This window comes from Hyperoodon ampullatus, assembly GCF_949752795.1.
Source record: "Hyperoodon ampullatus genome assembly, chromosome: 19".
In the NCBI taxonomy this organism is placed as follows: Eukaryota; Metazoa; Chordata; class Mammalia; order Artiodactyla; family Ziphiidae; genus Hyperoodon; species Hyperoodon ampullatus.
In genome coordinates, this window is record NC_136932.1 from 5454726 (window position 1) to 5474228 (window position 19503).

Below are 19503 nucleotides of genomic sequence, written 5' to 3' on the forward strand. Positions count from 1 at the left end.
CTCCCCCCACCGGAGGTGTTGGGGTAGAGCTGGGGCCACCTCCCACACCTCCCCCCACCCTACTGGCCCAATGGGAAAGGAGGACACCTGGCAAAGGCTGGCGTCCAGGATCCCACGTGTGGAATTAACTTCCGTTGCCCCTGCTGGTGAGGTGGTGGTCGGGGGCCAAGCCTTCAGGGGCGGGTGCCCGAGGACATGGCGGCACTGTCCCTTCTTGCTGAGGGGATAGTCAGGGGCTGTGCCCTTGAGCCCAGGCAGTGGGGAAGGACACGATGGCCTGGTACAGAGCCCAGAGGGGGCCTCGGTTCCCGCTGTGGCCTGCTCTGTTTACAGACAAGCGGCTGTCCTCCCTGGGTTAGGGGAAGGGGCGGGGCAGAGGGCAAGTGCCAAGGTGGCACGAGGCTGGGCACGTGCCTGGTCCCAGACGGTGCCTGAGGAGTGTCAGACACCTGGAGGTGTCACGCTGAGGACCCCGCCCCCACGGGAGCATCTTGAGCTTTTCAGAAGCTGACCTCTGACCTGGGGGCAGCCAGAGTCCAGGTACCCCAAGCCCCGCCCTGGGCCCAGAATCCCCCAGCAGTGAGTCTTGGCTCTGCTTGTAGCATCTGACGCCAGAGGGCCTGAAAATAGCCCCTGGGGGAGGGGGAGGAGGGGGCTATTTAAAGGGCCTGGGAGGAACAGAGCCCAGAGAGAGTGAGCGGTCATCATGGCCACTTCAGAGCTGAGCTGCCAGGTGTCCGAGGAGAACTGTGAGCGCCGAGAGGCCTTCTGGGCTGAGTGGAGGGATCTGACACTGTCCACACGGCCTGAGGAGGGGTGAGTGCTGGCCAGCTGGGGGTCCCTCCTCCCCTCCCCTAGAGCACCCTTCCTGAGCCTTATGAAGCCAGAGCACAAAGCCCAGGAGAAGTTTCGGGGGGGTGGGGGCCAGGAGAGTTCCCGCTGGGGGGAGCAAAGTGGAGTCACCCCTCCAGCACCCCAGGTCCTGGCAGTCCCGGGGAGCCCTGCCACTCAGCGTGTGACTGGAGGGCAGCAGCTCTCAGGAGTTCAGTGTCCCCGTGCCCTCTCCTTCCCAGTTGCTCCCTGCATGAGGAAGATGCCCAGCGGCGGGAGACCTACCACCGGCAGGGGCGGTGCCAGGCACTGGTGCAGCGTTCCCCCTGGCTGGTGATGCGGATGGGCATCCTGGGCCACGGGCTGCAGGAGTACCAGCTGCCCTACCAGCGGATGCTGCCGCTGCCCATCTTCACCCCTGCCAAGGTGGGCGCCACCAAGGAGGAGCACGAGGACACCCCCATCCAGCTGCGGGAGCTGCTGGCACTGGAAGCAGCCCTGGGTGGCCAGTGCGTGGACCGCCAGGACGTGGCCGAGATCACCAAGCAGCTGCCCCCTGTGGTGCCTGTCAGCAAGCCCGGCGCCCTGTGCCGCACCCTGTCTCGCTCCATGTCCCAGGAAGCACAGAGAGGCTGAGAGGGACGGTGACTTGGGCTCCACAGTGCCTGCCCTGGGCTGGGCCCTTCCTGGCTAGGACCACGGAGGGGAGCTGCTGGCCATGGAAGCTTTGTAGTTTGCCCAGAGTTGGGGGCTAGGGGAGGTGGGAGCCAGAGGCCAGGATGCCTGGGTCTCCTGAGTTCCCACAGGGAGGGAGCAAAGACGGTGGGCAGTAAGGGTGGAGAGCTGGGGGCCAGCACAGCCGAGCACCCCCAGGAGGAAAGGCAGAAAATGCTGGTGAGGGTAAGAGGTCCCTGAGAGGAATGACCCCAGTCCAGATTTCAGCTTCAGAGAAGGATGAAGAAAAAGCGTAAGGGGACCTGTAATGGTCAGGGAAGGAGGGAGGCCTGGAGAAGACCGGAGGAAGGGGGACGTGAAGAGGGCAGAGGCAGGGTGGAGCCCCCAGCACCCTCTGTTAGCGCTGCAATAAATGCTCAGTCACACGCCAGAGTTTCGTCTCTTTCCTGGTGGTTGAGGGGCCCGCCCGTTGGTGTTCCCCCCACGCTCACTTCTGGGAACAGGCCCTGCATCTGAGCTAAATATGGCAGAGCTAGTGGGTCACCCCATGCTCCCGGGCAGGGCGGGGGGAGGGTTGCAGGGACAGAGATGTAAACAGGGTGGCTGTCCGTCCAGTGCCCCTGACTCTGCTCTGCAGTCCTGGCCTCTGTGTGAGTCCCCTGGCACTGGGCAGTGCCCGGGAGGCCAGCTGGCATCCAGGGTTTGTTTAAATGACCTCAGGAAGAATATGGAAGGGGCTGGCACCGGGACTGTCGTTAGCTGTGCCTCAGGGTGTGGATGGGGTCAGTGACCCCAAGGCTGACCTCTCTCTTGGTTCTGAATCCAGACAGAATCAATCCTTGGCTGGGGTCAGGTGTTCCACCCTCCCTGCCCTGGGAGCCCAAGGTGGGTTCTTGCGGGTAGGGTGTGTGTGTGTGGGGGGGGGGTCAGGTTCCTGTCTGTGACCCCTGCAGCTGTTGTGGTGACTCATGTCCCAACCTGGCTGCCTGGTCCAACAAGAAGACGCTCTCCCTTTGGGACAAGGTGAGGGTAAGGGTGTGGCACAGAGGAGGCCAGGGGCTGGTAGCCTACCCAGGGCCGCGAGGCACTAGACTTAGCCAGAGGAGGGTCCCACTCCAGGAAGACCATGGAGATGGCCCCGCAGAATCCACTTCCCATTTGGGAGGATAGGAAGGGAGACCCTGGCATCTTGACAGCCTGGTACCTGGAGTGCCGAGCAATCTGCAGGGCTGGCCTGGCCTTGCTCCCCCAGAGGGGGCTGGAGTGTGGGCTGGGAGATGAGAGGGGGTCAGACTCCAGACCAGGCGACACACCTAGTCCCTTGGCACCCGAAGGCTCGGATCGCGTCCCCTGGTACCCCTGGCAGCCTGGAGAATGCGCCCCGCGCCCTTCCGTCCTCACCTGGGTCCCTCACCCCGGACGTGTCGGGAACGTCCGGAGCCTTCCGCCCTCGGCAGCCCCCAGATACGCGGCTGGGAGCCTGCAGGGCCCGCAGGGGAGGCCCGGGCTGTTCCGTCTGCTAAGTGCTTTATCGCTGCTCGCCTGCCCTATCGTCGCTGCCATCTGACGGGCGGGGCCGGAGCTCTGCTCTGGGGCCCCGGGGCGACCGTGGCGGAGGCCAGAACGGACTGTCCTTTCTGGAGTCGGGGCGGGGTCGGGGGGAACGCTGGAGGACAGGGACGAAAGAGAGGCCTAGAGGAGAGGCGGAGAAGGGGAGTTGGGGTGACCTCACTAAGGAAGGGGGGTGGATGTTGGACAGGGTGTCCCGGAGATGTCCCTGGCGCTGGGAGCTGGGAACGGGGGAAAGGGCTAGCTTGAACCCTGGCAAAAAAGAAGGGAAGGGATGCCAGGCAAAAGGGGTGCATGGCTGCCGGAGCTGGAGAAGAGCTACAGGGCGGAGCTGGGGCTGGCGGACGCAGGGGTCTAAGGAGTCTGGGGGTACGAAGCGGAGGGGCAGGGCGCGGGAGCTGGCCTTGGACCAGGGCAGGTGAGACCAAGGGTGGAGGGCAGCCGGGAGCAACTGTGGAGCAGGGGCGGGGACGGATGCTCCCCCCGTGTGTCTGCTGCTCCGACACTAAAGGAGATGGATGGGGTAGGGGAAACGCAGCGCGCGTGGCCCCGGGCGGCTCATCGCTCAGCCTCCGCCCCCGCAGAGGAGAGGTGGGGCGGGGGTCCGGCCGCAGATAAAGGCGAGCGGGGGACGAGGGCGGCCGCGGCAGCAGCATGAGCGGGACAGACCTGAGTCACGCTGCGGGCGCGGCCCCCGACTCAGACCCGGGCCGGGCGGCAGTCGCCTTGGCCTACCAGCGCTTCGAGCCCCGCGCCTACCTCCGCAACAACTACGCGCCCCCTCGGGGGGACCTGAGCGGCCCCGACGGCGTCGGGCCTTGGAAGCTGCGCTGCTTGGCGCAGACCTTCGCCACTGGTGAGCGCGGGGAAACAGGACAAGGAGTCATCAGGGAGCCAAAGGGGTGCGCACGCGACAGCCAGATGGGGACAGGTAGCTAAGAGGTGAAAACAGAAGAGGAAGCGGAGCAGCACCCCTCACGTGAGAGGAGAGAGAAGGGGTGGGGTCGGGAGGGAGAACACCCAGACTTGAGAAGTGAGGTGGGGAATGCAGAATGAGGGGCGGGGCAAAGGCGGAGGAGAGAAGCTGCCAGGCACCTGAGATTTCCCCCACTTAACCCTCACTGGTAGGTGACTAGATTATAGTTGTGCAACCTGAGTCACAGAGAGGTTAAGTTCATTTCCCAAGGTAAAAGTCAGCAGATGTTGGAGCTGGACTCAGACCCTGGTTAGTCTAACTCCAGAGCTAATGCTTTTTCCAGATAGAGACACACTTCCAGGGGGAGAAGGAACAGAGAGAGGGGAAAGAAGCCCCAGGTAAGGGAGGCCGTGACTGAGGCTGGGGGCTGCAGGCACAGGCCTAGCACCAGGGCCTGCTTCCTCTGCCCCACCCAGGTGAGGTGTCTGGACGCACCCTCATTGACATTGGTTCAGGCCCCACTATCTACCAGCTGCTCAGCGCCTGCGCCCACTTTGAGGACATCACCATGACAGATTTCTTGGAGGTGAACCGCCAGGAGCTGGGGCTCTGGCTGCGAGACGAGCCTGGGGCCTTGGACTGGAGCGTGTACAGCCAGCATGTCTGTCTCATCGAGGGCAAAGGGTAAGGGCTGGGGCGTGCGGGTTGGGCAGGGGCTTCCCACGGAGTGGCTGGTGGGAGGCAACAGAGAACCGGGTGTGGGCAGTCCAGGGACCTGGTCCTGACTCTGCCTTCTGAGTCGAACAGTGAATCCTGCCAAGAGAAGGAGTGCCAGCTGCGAGCCAGGGTGAAGCGGATCCTGCCCATCGACGTGCACCAGCCCCAGCCCCTGGGCGCTGGGAGCCTGGCGCCCCTGCCTGCCGATGCCCTGGTCTCCGCCTTCTGCCTAGAGGCTGTGAGTCCGGACCTTGCCAGCTTCCAGCGGGCCCTGGACCACATCACTACACTGCTGAGGCCTGGGGGACACCTCCTCCTCATCGGGGCCCTGGAGGAGTCATGGTACCTGGCTGGGGAGGCCAGGCTGGCAGTGGTGCCAGTGCGCGAGGAGGAGGTGAGGGAGGCCCTGGTGCGTAGCGGCTATGAGGTGAGGGATCTGCGCACCTACGTCATGCCTTCCCACCTTCGGACAGGCGTAGATGATGTCAAGGGCATCTTCTTCGCCTGGGCCCGGAAGAAGGTGGGGGTGTGAGGCCCCAGTGCACACAGTGCCGGCGGCCCTCACCCACCTAGCTTCCCTGTTGCCTGAGGTGGCACCTAATAAAGAAATAAGTCCATGCTGGTTGGTGTAAGTTCAGTCTGTGGCTCTCCTGGGAAGCAACAAGGGCCCAGAGCTCTCTCTTGTGTTGTGGGCGTATGGGAGGCATCAACCCTGGCCTTTTTTCCAGAAGCTTCCATGAAGGTAGGTTTCCGTACACTCATTCTTCCCAAACTAAGGAAAGCCAGGGTCAGAGGAAACTCATTCAGCATCTGCCGTGCACCAGGCACCTGCTAGGCCCATTCAGTCCTCACACTCGGCAGCAGGTCCTGTTACCCTGCTTGCAGGTGAAGCTCGGAAAGGTTAGGAACAAATAAATAGTAGGGGAGCTTAGCACTTAGCGGAGCCCAGGAGGGGAGGTGAAGGGGGATAATTAGGAGAACGCGCAGGGGGTGGGGCTACAATCCAGGCCCAAAGGCCAAGGGAAGTCAGAGGGGAAGAACAGGCACCAGCCCCGCCCAGCCCCCACTACGGGCGGGACGGGAGCTCCATCCAGATCCGCTGTTGCCCTGAATCTGGTCCTTGCCATCCCCACTCCCACGGGCCCAGGTAGAGACGCCATCTGCCTCTTGCCTCCAGCCAGCTCTGTCTTCTTCCCTCCAGCCCACCCTACTTACACAAATGAGCCGGAAAAGGCTAGGTGAGTCTGAGAATTGGTTTATTAAGAATGTCCCTTGCCACCCTCCTACCTTAAAATAGTTCTTAGTATCAAAAGAAGTTACAGGTCATCCAAGTCCCTGAGGTGGGAGCCCTAGCTCAGCACCCTTACCCCCAGGGAGAGGCAAGAGGGCAGAGAACAAGCAAGACTCCAGACTCCTTGCTGCAGTCACAGAGCCTCTGCCTTTGGATGGAAAGTTTCTGCAGCTCCACGTTCTGTCCTTGTGGAGCGGGGATGTGCTATGGCTGCTGGCAACGGGCAGGGGTCACCTTTACCAGGGTGTAGGTACAGCACGGCCCCTGCCTGCCTCTGGGAAGATCAGAAACCAGACCCAGCCAAAGCCTTCTCCCCTCCGCCCTCAGATTGCCCCCGCCCTCCCCTGGGTCAGGCAGTGGCAAAGGGGCTTAGCAGGCAGGGCGCTGGGGTAGGGGCTGGCCAACCATGTCTAGGCAAGGAGGATCCCCAGTTTTCTTCCTCCCTCTGCCTCCCAAGGGGCTGATTCTGGGGGAGATCTTGGGCTGTGCAGAAACCCAATGAGGTTCGTAAAGAGGGGGGCAAAAGAAAGGAACACATATACACGCATGCAGCCTGGACACCCTCACCCCTGCCAGATCTTGGGGACACCCTGGCTTTCTGCCTGGCCTGGGGCTGTGTATAGGGTTGGTGCTCAGTAAATGGCTGTCGACATGATTTGATTCTCCCCCCCACTGTGTGGCATTCACACTCCCCTGCACCTCCACTCAGTCTCTGCACGTTCCCCTAACCCACACTAACCCGCCTGCCCCCCAACACCACACTTCAAAACCACTCACATACACCCCCGCTTTCCACACTGCACAAGGCCAATGCTCACACACACTGCCCCACCCAGCATCCCACACACCCCAGGCCGGTGTCCACCATCCCATCACCTACACACTTGGTCTCCCTTACGCACTCACATGCGGGCTCCCAACCAGAACAGCAGCACAGGGGCCAAAGGGATTCCTGTCCTGGGTTCTCTGGGGTCCTGGCCCCGAAGAGGGAGTGTGGTGAGGCCTCCTGGGGGTCTGAATGGGGCAATAGTCTGGGTGAGGCTGCTCCCCAATCCCAACAGCTTGGTCCCTCTAGATCCCATGGGGAGACTGAGACCTGCCTTGAAACTTGGGCAGCCAAAGAGCAAGCATCTAGTGCCACCTAGTGGTGCCCCGGAGGAGGGCATGGGGGTAACAGAAGGGGACCCCACTATATCCCCAAAGGCCTGTGGTACCTGGTCTCCCAGCTAGACAGAGGGTTCTGGGAACCACCCAGGCAGTGAGGGGATGGGAGGAGGAAGCTGATGGGGAGGGAGAGGCAGCCCTCCTCTCGGTGGAGCTAACACAGTTCCAGCCCAGTTCAGCTCCAGGGACCGGAGGGGTTGCCCATTTTCCAGCCCCAGGTGTTATGAGGCCAGGTCTGAACTGACACCAAGAACTGTGAGGGCCATGTGGGGGTGAGCAGGGGGGTGGGCAGGTTACATGATTCTGGTCCCACACCCTCCATGTCCAAGTTCAAGATGCTAAAAGGAAAAAAAGGCATCTCAAGGATTGGGGCGGGGACGGGGCGGGGAAGGGGAGCCAGCAGGGAGGGACAGAGCCGCCAAGAGGGCAGACCCGCTTCCAGGGCCTTCAGTCCAGTTTGAACTTGGCCTCTGATTCCTTCAGCAGGTAGAGGCTGTCATCTTCCAGAAAGCTGTGGGCCGAGGGAGGAGCCCACTGAGGCACAGCTCTGAGAGCGTCCCCTGGGGGCTGGGTGGGGTGTTGCGGCGAGCGGGCAGTGGGTGACCAGTGCACGGAGGCCTCTAAGAAGCAGGCAAGGACGGGCACGGAGGAGGTGAGCACTAGGCAGGGAGGAGTACCCACCTGAAGAAGAGGACGTGGACAGGGATGGTGCTGACGTGCCAGATGGCGTGGGCATCCAGGACCCAGAAGAGAGGCGGGAAGTCTAGCAGCTCGAGCAGGGACAGCCCCTGCAGCAGCAGGACCACCACGATGCACTTGCGCACGTGGGGCAGCCGCTGCCGATTCCGCAGGCACCAGGTCAGCCACCACGCCGCGTTCACCAGGCCTGGGTGCGGGTGGGGGCGGGGAGAGGCTCATTCCCGGACCTCCTTCTCTGCGAAGGAAGCTCTGTGACCCCAGGGCCCCCCGCAGGGGCTCCTCCCAACCCCCCCCTCCCACCCCCGATCCTCTCCCCTTCCCTCCCCCTAAGGGTCTCTCGAGAAGTTCCTCCTCTGGGAACAGCACCAATGCCCACCTCCACCCCAAGCCAGCAGCTCTGCAGATGGTCCAGCCCCCCCAGAGACCCTGTCCCGCCTCACCGATAGCCACGTTGGCCGCCAGGTTGTAGCCATAGTCGAAGCGGACGAGGCTCAGGTAGGAGACGTGCGCCATCAGCATTAGCAGCAGGAGGGCCCGGAAGGCACTGGCCACGGCCGGGCGCTGCAGCCCCACGGTCCTGCCCCGCCACCCAGAGCTGCTCAGAGGTAGGGTGACCCGTCCCCGCAGCAGCATTCCCTGAAGCGTCCCCTCACCCCAGCAGCAGTGTGGGGGAGCCGCTGCCCCCTCCCCCATCAAAACGGGCTAGCAGGGCAGGCCTCCAATTCCTGGGGGCCTTTGCCAACCTCCTTGGAAAGAGCCAGGGCCCCTGGTCCCACCACAGGGTCCCTATCCAGAGCTGTCTGGAGCGTATGCATGTGCGAGATGAAAGCCCTGGGACAGCACCCCCAGCGGAGAGACTGGTGACCCCTTTCTGCCCCCAGGGTCTGATTTTGCTCCCACAGCAGCCAAGGCGGGCTCACCTGACACAGCACAGATAGACTGAGTGTAGGATGACAGTGGAGGCACAGAAGTAGTCCATTTTCTGAGGACAAGGAGAGCTGGATGAGGGACCAGTGTGTGGGCAACAGGCGGGAGACAAGGCTTCGTGGAGGGCAGGCTCCAGAGAGGACCCACTAGGGATGGGGGCAGGGAGGGGTGGCAGAGGCCCAGCCAGAGTCTAACGTGGGAGTCCTAGGCCTATGGCTGGTGGGGACGTGTCTCGTGCTCCTTTTGTCTATCGCTGTTTCATGCCTGAATTCAATAGACTGACCCTTGTATTCACATTATACAATTAAAAAAAAAAAGTGTGCTCAGCAGCGAGGCTTTAGAGGTATCGGTAGAGGGTGCCCGCCAAGACTCCAGAACGTAAGAGCATGCGCAGAATTCAGAGCGTGGTCTGGAGTTCAGCAGCTGTGGGCTCAAGTGTGGACTGCACCCCTTCACTGGCTGCATGATGCCGGGCGAGTGATTTCACCCCGTCCAAGGCTCAGCTGCCGCATCGGTGACGAAGAGCCAATAATCACACCCGCCTCACAAGGGTCAAGTGAGGCTCAAGTGCACGAATAGGTTTAAAAGGCCCAGCACAGAGCAAGTGTTCCGTAAACCGAGTCAGGACGAGAACTAAGAGAGAACCAAGAGCCAGCTCTGCCCCGCGGCTCCTGGCTCCGCTGGGGACTGTCTCCAGCACAAACTGGAGTGGGAGGGCGCTCACCTCTGTGAGGTCGGTGTCCCTGGTGTGGAAGACTGTGGACCAGAACCAAGCATTGAGGGAGACCTGAGGAGGGAAGTGGCTGGTGAGTGTGGTGCCCCAAGGTGGGGAAGACCCCCCAGAGGGCTCACATCCATCTCACTGTGGGGAAAGGGATCTACAGAGCTGAGAAACATGCTTCCCCTGGGCCCTGGAGCCCATGGACTGGACAAACCCGTGTCCCTCCACCTCCACCCAGCCCGGGGCCGTCAGGCTCAGCTTCCCACCACCCTGAAACCCCAAGGCCACGGGGGCTGCAGCCTCCACAGGTTCCGGCCTGGCCTGGGAACCAGTTCCAGCAGAGTCAAGTTCCCTGGTTACTCAGTGGCTAAGACAACAGCCCCCGGGGGACCTCACCTCCTCCCCCAACTGGCAGGTGATGATGACAGCCCCACCCGGGCCAGGTGAGCCAGTGACCTCAGCCTCTGGGGGCGGGAATGAAGTGGGTGGGGTGGAGGGGCTCGAGCCAGCTTGGGGTGTGTCCAGAGCAAGCAAGCAAGGGAGGGAGATCAAGGAGATCCCACTGGGGCCAAGTCTCTGAGGAGGCGCCTGGCCAGCGGAGCCCAGCCTCCTCCCGGCTGGGCCGGCCCGACCCGCCAGGCCAGTGGCTGCTGCTCCGAGTTCTGGGAGGAGGGGAGGAGCGGGGCTGGAGGGGCAGCGGCGGGCAAGGGCCCAAGGGAACGCTGGAGGCCTTTCCTCCTGGAAACTAACTGCCAGGAGAGAGCACAGATCACCTTGCAAATGAGGCCCACCTCTTGTGGGAGTTGGCGCTGGCATGTTTTTCAGGGACTGCTGTGTCCACAGCAGAAGCCCAACGTACTGAAAGAAGGGTGGGCTGGGGTGGAGATACACACACTGGAGGGCTGGGAAACCAGTCAAAGGGAGAAACAGCCAAGGTCTGGCCTGGAATGCCCTGGAGGTGGGGATGGATGCACTAGGGTGGTACAGGCCTGCCAGAGACGGGTAAAGGCCCGGAGCTGCTCAGTGGGGTCCAGTACACCAGGAAAACTGGCCAGGCAGGGGACAGAGGGAGCGGGGTAAAAAGCCACTCTCCGTCCGGTAGGCAGCAGCAAGGTCAGAGGGTGGGATGAGCTCCCTAATGCAGGCTCGAGGGGGCTTATGAGGAAATGGGAAGAGCGACGGGCTGGAGGCCTGGGCTCTACTGCAAAGCTGGCAGTGTCTGGAGGCTCAGGGAGGCCGCTGTAAGCCTGTCTGGCCTGGGTCCAGGGCTGACTCTCGCTGCTTATGCTTCTCATGACCTGGGCACAGGCTTTGTCCTTCTGGGCCCGAGCTTCCCCCGGGACAAATCAGGGGCTGGTCACAGTGATCCTTTGTCCCCTTTCCAGCCCTGCTGTCAGGTGACCAGTCCAGGTCAGGCTGCTTCCTCCTTTGAGGACAGCCGTCCTGTCCCACCCCTGGTGCTGCTCCTTCCCCAGAGACAGCAGTGGAGGCATGGTCCGGAGGCTGGAAAACGGGTCGTTTTCCACAGCAGAGTCTGGGATACTCAGGGTCAGCGTGGGGAGAGAAGCAGGCCCGGGGCTGGAGACGGGGCCCAGGCGATCCCATGGGCCAGGTCTCCTGGGCAGGCGAGGAACAGGGACATCTTTGGGGAGGAGTAGCCCTGGAGCCAACGTGAGGGGGAGGTGGTGGGGAAGGCAGCAGGGAATGGCAGCCAGCCAGGCCTCCTTGTCACCCATGGCAGGAAGGGGGAGGTGACAGGAGGACTGAGCTAAGTGGTGGCCGGGGGCTGGGGTGGATGCACAGGGCTAGGGCTTAGCTCTATGGCATGAGGCTGGGGGCGGCCTGGTCCCCTGTCCAACCGCCTCCCCAGGGGGCCTTCCACTCACAGAGACCCACCTGAAGCCTGGACTCTGCACCCCTGAAAAGTCCCCTCTCCCCTGGGGAGTGTCCCTTTATGGGGGGCTCCTCTTCTGACCCTCTCCACAGACTTGGGAGATAGTGTCATTAAAAATGCAGACCCTAGGGCCAGACTGCCAGGGTTCAAATCCTGCCTCTGCATTTCCTGTGTGTCCTTGGGCAAGTTATTTAGCCTTGCTGTGCCTCAGTTTTCTCATCTGTAAAATGGGAATAATCATAGTATTGATAAGGATTTAATGAGCAATACAAGTACAGTGTACAGCACAGTGCCCAGGAACAGGGTTAAACATTAGGAGTTACTTCTCCCCACCTTGTTGACCAGTGTGGGATCCTCACACCACTTCACAGACTTGAGGCCAAAGAGCCCAAGTCTGCCTCCCATTCTCCCTGCCGGCCAGGGAGGTCTAGGCCAAGAAGGGGTGGTCTCCCCACAACTGCCTAGGCTCATCCCATAGTTCCAGGCTCGGGGCAGGATGTCTGGAGCCTCCGTAAGGAGATGGACTCTGGGTTCAAGTTCTGCCTCGGCCCCTAAACAGCTGTGTGATCTTGAACAAATAAGAGCTTCTCTGAGCCTCAGCTGCCTCACCTACAAAACGGGGTTAATAATAGCATCCACTGCGTAAGAGGGTTGTGAGGACGATGTCTGCAAAATACGGGGCACAAAGAAGCCATTCAGTAAGTGGTGGCTGTTCCTGTGGCCTGGCACACGCTAGGTGACCCAGAAATGTCAGTTTCCTTCATCATGTCCAGGGACTGACCCCCTACCACTTCCCTTCACCTGACACACACACACACCCACCCCCGCAAAGGTCACAATGTTCCAGGGCAAACCACAGGGCCCCAGGGTCTCTTGATCCCAGAACGCAGATGCCTCAGCTGTAGGAAGAGGCCCCTCGTCCCTGCTCCTGAGCCACTACCCCACCAGGATGCACCGAAGAGATGCTACTTCTCTTCACTCGAGTTTGTCATCAAGACTCAAGCGAAGGGAGGGACAGCCCAAGTGTACGGCTGCTCCCAGACTCCTCGGCCGAGCCTGAGTAGAATGGGGGCCGGTGGGGGATAACTGGTCAATCAGACAGGCCAGGAGGGCGATGGACACCAAGAACTTTGCGTAAACACCGAGGAAAGGGGGAGGCGGGGCAGGTTGCCAACGAGGGTGGAACTGGTGGGGGACAAGGCAGGCTGGGCGGAGGGAGAGCAGGAGGCTGTTTCAGTCTGTTGGAAAATAGGAAAATTGAGACAAAAATATCACAGCCGTGAAACTGGTTGGATGCCAAGTGAGCCAGATCTGTCAGGAATTCGACCCCAGTACTAAGCCCCAGCGCTCGGGGCTGTCATTGACACCACCGAGGTGGGGACAAGTGGGTCTTTAAATAGCTCGGTGTCTCAGAAGTGGGGGAGGCAGAATGTTAACTATGATGCCTGCTGCCATCCTGGGCCCCCCCCAGAGGCCTCAGGCAGGGCAAGCTGGCCCCAGTTCACTCCTGAGGAAGAAGTGGGCGAGAAGTGGATAGAGACTAGAGAAGGGGGGCTTTTTCCACCATCAAAAAGGACCCCTTGATTGCCTGCCATTGCCTGTTCCACTGGCTCTTATCTGACCGTAGGGAAGTCCTTCCTGAAGTCTAGCCACCATTCTGCTGTAGCCTTAACCTGTCTCTTCTCACAGTTTCCTCAGCAGAGGTAGGGTACAGTTAGTCCCCACCTCCCTGAATCATCCTGAGGACCTTTCTTTGTTGGATGAAGGGGCACTGGCCTGGCCTGGCAGCTTTGGCAGAGAGCAGGGGCCCCTGATTCCACGAAGTCAAAGGTCTGTGGAGGGCAGAGTTTTGGAGGGCTCCTCCAAAGCCCGGCTGCTGCCCACCCTAAGTCCAGGTCTAAGTGTCAAGGCAGGGGCTGACTTCTTGTGCCAAAGCTTCATTAGCTCTGCTAATTCCCAGAGAAAAACACTGAGACCCACTCCCCTCCCCAAGAGCTTAGCTGGAGCAGGTGGGGGGGCCTTCCCACCCCACCCCACCAGAAATCAGGAGCCCCACTTGTTCCAGAAAACCCAGCCCAGGACAGAGTCCACTGCCACACCCTCCACAGAGCTTGGGATCCTTCGCACTTGCAAACATACATGGGACTAAAGATCAAGTGTAAAATCCAAACTGGATCATCAAAGGGAGTGTGGGCACGGAGACTGTGTCCCTCAAGGGCCAATTGGTGGCACGCAGGGGGTCTCATGTCCCAGGACACCACATCCCGTCGGGTGCCCTGTGACACAGGCCCCAGGTATCTGTCCTCTCTCAAGCTAACATCTCCTGATCTGTCCCTAAGGGTCCCTGGTCACGCTGGACGGCAGGGTACACCTGGGAGGTATGATCCTCACCAAGAAGGAAGCTGAGTGGCAGATGCCAGTGAGATGAAAGACCCAAGAAACAGGGAGATCAAGGCAAGAGCTGTGAAGTGACCACTGGCCTCTGGCGCATGTCGTGAAGACGAAGGCTGGGACCCTCAGACCAGCACGTCTACCCAAGGAGGCTCTGAGTTTAGTTCAGAGAGATCAGGCAGGGCTGTCCTGTGCTAACAGGGGCAGGGGCGGGGGGGGGCAGTAAAGCCGTGAGCCAGGCAGCAGTGTCCCTGGAAGAGCCCCAAGGGAAAGGGGACGGGTGGACTGTCCTCAGTTTCCCCACCCTTCCTGCTTTCTTGGCCAGGACCAAATTCCCTTCTCCGTGTGACGCCTAAAACAGGAAGTGGTGGCTGTATCCCACCCATGCCTGTGACAGGCTGGGCTGATGCCAGGCCCCTGCCTACACAAGAGCCCCTGCCCCTCAGCCTGGCACGTGGGGCCCTCTCTGCTTCATCTCACCCCCCTTCGCCGCCCCTTCACCCAGCCACGCTGTGGTCAGGCTGACCTTCCCAAGGTTGCCTGTCCAGGCCCCACACTGACAAGCTTCTGCACCTTTGCTCCTGCTGTGCCCCCAGCCTGGAATGCTGGAATCTAACCTCCTCTCCCGCCATGTGCACACGTCTAAGCCTGACCAGGCCTACGAATCCCGGATGAAGCCTCTCCTCCTCTCTGGGCTTCCCTGAAAGACTTCTCCCCCGGACGATATGATCTCCCCACCTCACGGCTCCCAAAGCTCTCTCCCTGAGCCCTCCTCACCTCTGCCTCCATCCTGCCACCCAGATTGGCAGGACCTGGACCTCCCGCTTGGCTTAGCTCCTTGGCGCAGGGGCTTCAGCTACCACAAGTGCTAACCCCTCTCTCCACCCACGGCAGATGCTCCATAAGCATTTCGCACAGCACATGGAGAGAGCCCAGAGAGGGACTAGGTGCTCGGGCCCTGGAGCCAGACAGCCCTGGGTGCCAGCCTGTCTCTACTACTCACTACCTTGTTAGCTGTTAACTTGGGGCAGGGTTTCCCTCCTCTGAGCCTTCCACAAAGCTCACAGTGGTATTACAAGGATTAAGTGAGAAAATGTATGTACAGAACTGAGGACCATGCCCGTCACGCAATCTGTGTTCCATAACTGATAAAAATTATGAACATCTATTGAATGGGAAGCGCTAGGGAGGAGCTGCATCACCCCGAGGCTCGACAGCCTCCTTGCGGCCCTGCTTCCGATCCCCATCTCTCAAGTCTGAGGTTTGGCCTGGACTTCCGGCACCCCAACACTATCACTGTCCCCAAGGTCCTCAGAGAGCTCAGGGTCCCCAGATCTAGGGGCGGCCTTCAGTCTCATTTTATTTGACTGAAGCAGAATTCAGGAGAATGGCCTGCTCTCTCCTTCCTGTCCTTGTCCCAGGGCTCCCCCAACCACACGACGGCCTCACTTTCCACCTCCCCCTCTGGCCACTCCTTCTGTCTCTGTTGCTGGCTCATCCTCCTCTATTTAGCCATTAAGTTTTGGGGTTCCTCGAGGCTCCATCCTAGACCCCTTCTCTTCTCACCAAGTTCCCCCCTGGTGACCGCATCCACAGGCTCTATCACTGTCTCCTAAGCAGAAGCACAGGGGTCATCCACACAGCCAAGATGCTAAGAGTGTAGACTCTGGAGCCAGATGCCTAGATTCAAGCCCTGGCTCCGGGGCAGATTACTTAACCTTTCCAGTCCTTGGTTTCCTCATCTGTAAACTGGGGACAATAATACTACCCACCTCATAAGCTTGTTATGGTATTAACAAGGTTAATATTTATAAAATGCTTAGAATGGTGCCTGGCACACAGTAACAGCTATGTAGTTGTTTGTAAAATAAATACATTTAAAAAATTTTAATGTCACCTCCAAAACACAGCTCAAACATACTTCTCTTTAATACCTTCCTTCCCAAGACCCAGGCCACCTCTCTAGTCTCGCTACTGTGCCTTATGCTAAAATTACCAACTAGGCCCCACATCTACTCCTGCTCGCTCCAACCTGGTCTCTACACAGTAGCCAGAATAGCAAATCTATTCACGAAGCCCCTTCTCTCCAACCCTCGTTGCTTCGTGAGGCTTCGACAGTCGAGATCTAAGTGTTACTGTGCCTTCCAGGCTCTCCATCCCCATCCATCTCCAGGCTCCACCTGCTGCCCAGCTGCCCACCCGCCTCACACCCCCTCCCAGCTTCCTGCCTGGTCGGCCTCCTGGCCTTTCAGGTCCTCATATAACCTGCACTCTGTCCTGCCAGTGCACATTCACTCACCATTCTGACATGACCTCACACACCTCTTCCTCAGGGAAGGCTTCCCTGGATTGCCCTGTACTGGTCTAGACCCCATCACACACCCCGACAGCAGCACACATCTATCCTCCACTGCACTTGTTCATAGCTGTCCTTTTATATTCAATTGTGTGCTTATGTGATTAGTACCAGAGGGCAGGGACCTGTCTGTTTTTATATACTTGTGGATCTCCTGCACCCAACAAAGTGCCTGGCACATAGCAGGTGCTCAGTACATGAACGAGTGTCTGCTTTGATGGCAGGAAGGTGAGTGAGTGTGGGCTGTGTCCCTAAGGCTTTACAGTGGTAGCTCGGCTCCAGAGACATCCACTGCCACCTCCTACTCTCACACCCTCCCCAAGGCTCCTGTGGTTCCTATCTGTACCACAGTCCCTGCTTCTCACACAACTCCAGGCTCTGGATGCGGGCTCTTCTGACCAGCCATTCTGTGAAGCTCAGAGCCCTCTCTGGATACTCGGAACATATTTCAGCTTCTCCAGGGATGGTCTAAGACCAGACTGAACTCTAGATGGAGTGCTGTGGCTGCTACTGCCTCCAGGCCTCAGCTGGGGTGGACAGTGCTTTGAACCTTCCAGAGGGGTCCTTGGAAAGACCTGTGGTCCCCGCATGCTCCCTACCACCCATCTCCCTTCTGTGTTTGAAAATTGCCCTGCTGGGTGTTTTAGCAGCTTCCTGCTTCAGGACAAGAACAATGTTTCTTTCCTCTCTTGCCCTCTCTCAAACAGCCTGACCTAGGCATTGCTAGAAAGGGAAGGCCTGATTCAGCACCTTCCCTGTTCTCCCCAGGCTCGACCATCCCATAGCTGCAACTTTAACCCTGGAAAACAGAGGGGAAGCTAGGTGGGTGATAATGGGGCTCTAAGGGTTCCTCGTTCCTGGGTGAGGGTGTCGAGCAGGAATCCTGCCAGGTTACCTACCCAAGCGAAGGCCACGCAGGTGGGGTACATAGGGGATGAGGCTGGCACGGAGGTGCGGTAACGACAGAGCATCACCAGGCTGGCCAGGCCATTGAGGAAAGAGGCCACAGCAGAAGCTGGTTCTTGGAAGCACAGGAACCGGAAGAAGGGCCACTGAAAAAGGAGCACATGGAGGGGGCCTGAGGAGCAAGCAACGCCCAGTTGGTCCAACCTACCTCTGCCTGACCTGCTGCATCACCAGGCCCCCGGCCGGCTCCACAGCTCTGGACCTTGGCCAAAGCCTCAGGGGCAGTCCCTCTTCAGATCAACAAGCTCCCCTGCAGTCCCTGGCTGAGGGTTATCCCTCTATCCTGGACAGCATTCACAGCACTGGGAAGACCAGGTGGGGCAGTGTGGATGGCTCAGCATGGCCTGGTGGAAATAGCACAGACCTGCCATCTAGAAGACACAGGTCCTAATCCCTCCTCTACCACTAACCACGGCCCTCTGAGCCTCAGCTTACTCTGTGACAAACTGGGGAGAATAATTCTTGCCAACCTCAACACTCTAGAACAAGATCGTATTGGATCAAAAGGCATCAGCAAACTGTGTCTCGCTGGGCAATCTGAGGGGGTATTATTATTTTAATCCAGACTCCTACTGAAGAAGCAACAGAAAGTGTGCCAGGGGGATGCTCAGGGAATTTGTCTTTGTAGCAAGGTGGGCATCTCAACCACCCTAAGCAGCCCAGGACCACTCCCTGAGGAGACTCCAAAGCCTCCCAGATCCTCAAATCCAGAGGCAGGACACATTGTTCCCATCTGATGATAACAAGCATATTTTGAGAAAAACAGGTACCTGCCCCAAACACACACTCATCACCCCACACCCTGGCCTGCTTGGACAGTGTGGTCCAACTAGAGGCATCTTACCCCCATCATCTACCTACCCTGACCCTCCAACTCACCTTGCCATGGAACTGAGGCACTTTGTGACCTTCCTGGAGGTAGAGGCCAACGGTGACCCACATACACTCATACTTACAGTCATCCTGACAGGTCCAGCCTGAAACAGATAAATATGGCCTGGTGAACTCCCCAGCATGGGGAGGCACAGAGAGAGCTCGAATGGGGCCCAAACTCAAACACAGGCCAAGAGGTCCTGCAGGTTGGACAGAACCAGAAGAAATCAGAAAACTCTAGCTTCCTGCTTGGATGGATGAGAGATGGTGTAAAATATACATAAGGGAAAGGCATGTGTGTGTGTGTTTTAGGGGGTAGGAGTGTACAGTGAGCAAGGAGAGATGTTTCTTCTCTTTTCCTTTCACCCAAGATGGAGACTTTGGCATCTGATGGATTCATCTGTGGATACCTGGGTTTATATTTGCCTTTCCTGAACACAGGATTTTCTCTCACTCACCAGGGAGAAACCCTTGCCATTTTACACCCCATCTATGAAAATGAAGCCCAGATTCTTCAGTCTGACTTTTAAGGCCCCATGTTGCCTTTCTAACTTTATTTCCCACTACTCCTTTTCATGCACCCTTCTCCCTGAGTAAACCAAGCTGCTGGATGTGTCCATATCTGTCCAGGGCCTCCACTCTCGGTTCTTTCTGTCTGGTATGCAAAGGGATAGTAAAGAGAAGAAACGTGTAGTCAAACAGGCCAGAACTAAAAACTCCACTTCACCACTTACTGGCTGTGTGATTTTGGGCAGGACACTTAACCTCTCTGAGTCTCCCCATCTGCAAAAATCAGGTTAAGAGAATTGACCTCAAAGGGTTGTTGTGAAAAATAACTATTTTGACACCTGCCACAAAGTAAGTGCCCACTATGGCCACAGGCCTAAATTTAATGCATCCATCCAGAAGCCCTTCCTCTCGAGAATGTTCCAAGATAATCACTGCCCCCACCTCCTCAAAGCCAGAAACGATTCCTTCCTCCCTATTACTTAATCTAAGAGTCCTTTGGGGCTCAAATCATCCTCTCCCTTGCACTTGCGAAGGCTAAAGTCCCCTTGGGGACTGTGAGCCCCGAAGTCAGGACCCTGGTCTGATTTCAGTGTCCTTCCAGGTCTTTGTACCCAGGAGGTAGTAAATGCCCATTTGACTCACTAAATAAAAAGTAAATGAAGCTCCTGGTTGACAGACTATCTAATCACTCTGGGGCTCCACTCATTCACACTCACAATGGACCCGGGGGAGGAACTAAGGTACAGATTGCAGAGTGGTCTTCGGGGTCGAAAAGGGCAGGGCAAGTCAAATGGGCGGGGCCTACCGCGGGGTGGGGCTTACCTGCTAGGCTCATGTAGATTGGCTGGCGGGAGCGGAAGTGCTTCAGGGCGCCCCCCGAACAGTTCCGCTCCTCGCACTGCAGCACGCAGTCGCGGTACACCGGCTCGCGATCGCCCTGGGAGCCGCTTGCTAGTGCGGCTGCCCCAACCAGCAGCACCAGCCGCACCGTTCGCCCAGCCAT

General features: G+C 59.0%; 3 protein-coding genes across 9 annotated transcripts; 2 read left to right on the forward strand and 1 right to left on the reverse strand.

The window, feature by feature from the left end:
• Positions 1-706: 706 nt before the first annotated feature.
• Positions 707-1467, forward strand: TCAP (titin-cap; the record flags this gene model as incomplete). The annotated part of the gene is made up of 2 exons (XM_079724561.1): positions 707-816; positions 1074-1467. The coding sequence occupies 2 exons, from the start codon at positions 707-709 to the stop codon at positions 1465-1467; spliced, it is 504 nt and encodes a 167-aa protein (XP_079580687.1).
• Positions 1468-3620: 2153 nt separating this feature from the next.
• On the forward strand, positions 3621-5240 carry PNMT (phenylethanolamine N-methyltransferase; the record flags this gene model as incomplete). Its single annotated transcript, XM_079724563.1, has 3 exons — positions 3621-3931; positions 4468-4675; positions 4799-5240. Exons 1-3 carry the CDS (start codon positions 3730-3732, stop codon positions 5238-5240), a joined length of 852 nt encoding a protein of 283 aa, XP_079580689.1. The 5' UTR covers positions 3621-3729.
• A 2098-nt stretch (positions 5241-7338) lies between these two features.
• Positions 7339-19503, reverse strand: PGAP3 (post-GPI attachment to proteins phospholipase 3; the record flags this gene model as incomplete). 7 transcript variants are annotated; one of them, XM_079724547.1, is made up of 8 exons in its annotated part: positions 7339-7501; positions 7845-8049; positions 8303-8439; positions 8783-8844; positions 9514-9576; positions 17051-17203; positions 17997-18094; positions 19323-19503. In XM_079724547.1, 8 exons carry the CDS (start codon positions 19501-19503, stop codon positions 7339-7341), a joined length of 1062 nt encoding a protein of 353 aa, XP_079580673.1. The 7 variants fall into 7 exon arrangements, with proteins under 7 accessions (XP_079580673.1, XP_079580675.1, XP_079580674.1 ...); XM_079724549.1 differs by lacking the exon at positions 7339-7501 and adding an exon at positions 7611-7674; XM_079724548.1 differs by lacking the exon at positions 7339-7501 and adding an exon at positions 7611-7724 and having other exon boundaries at positions 7841-8049.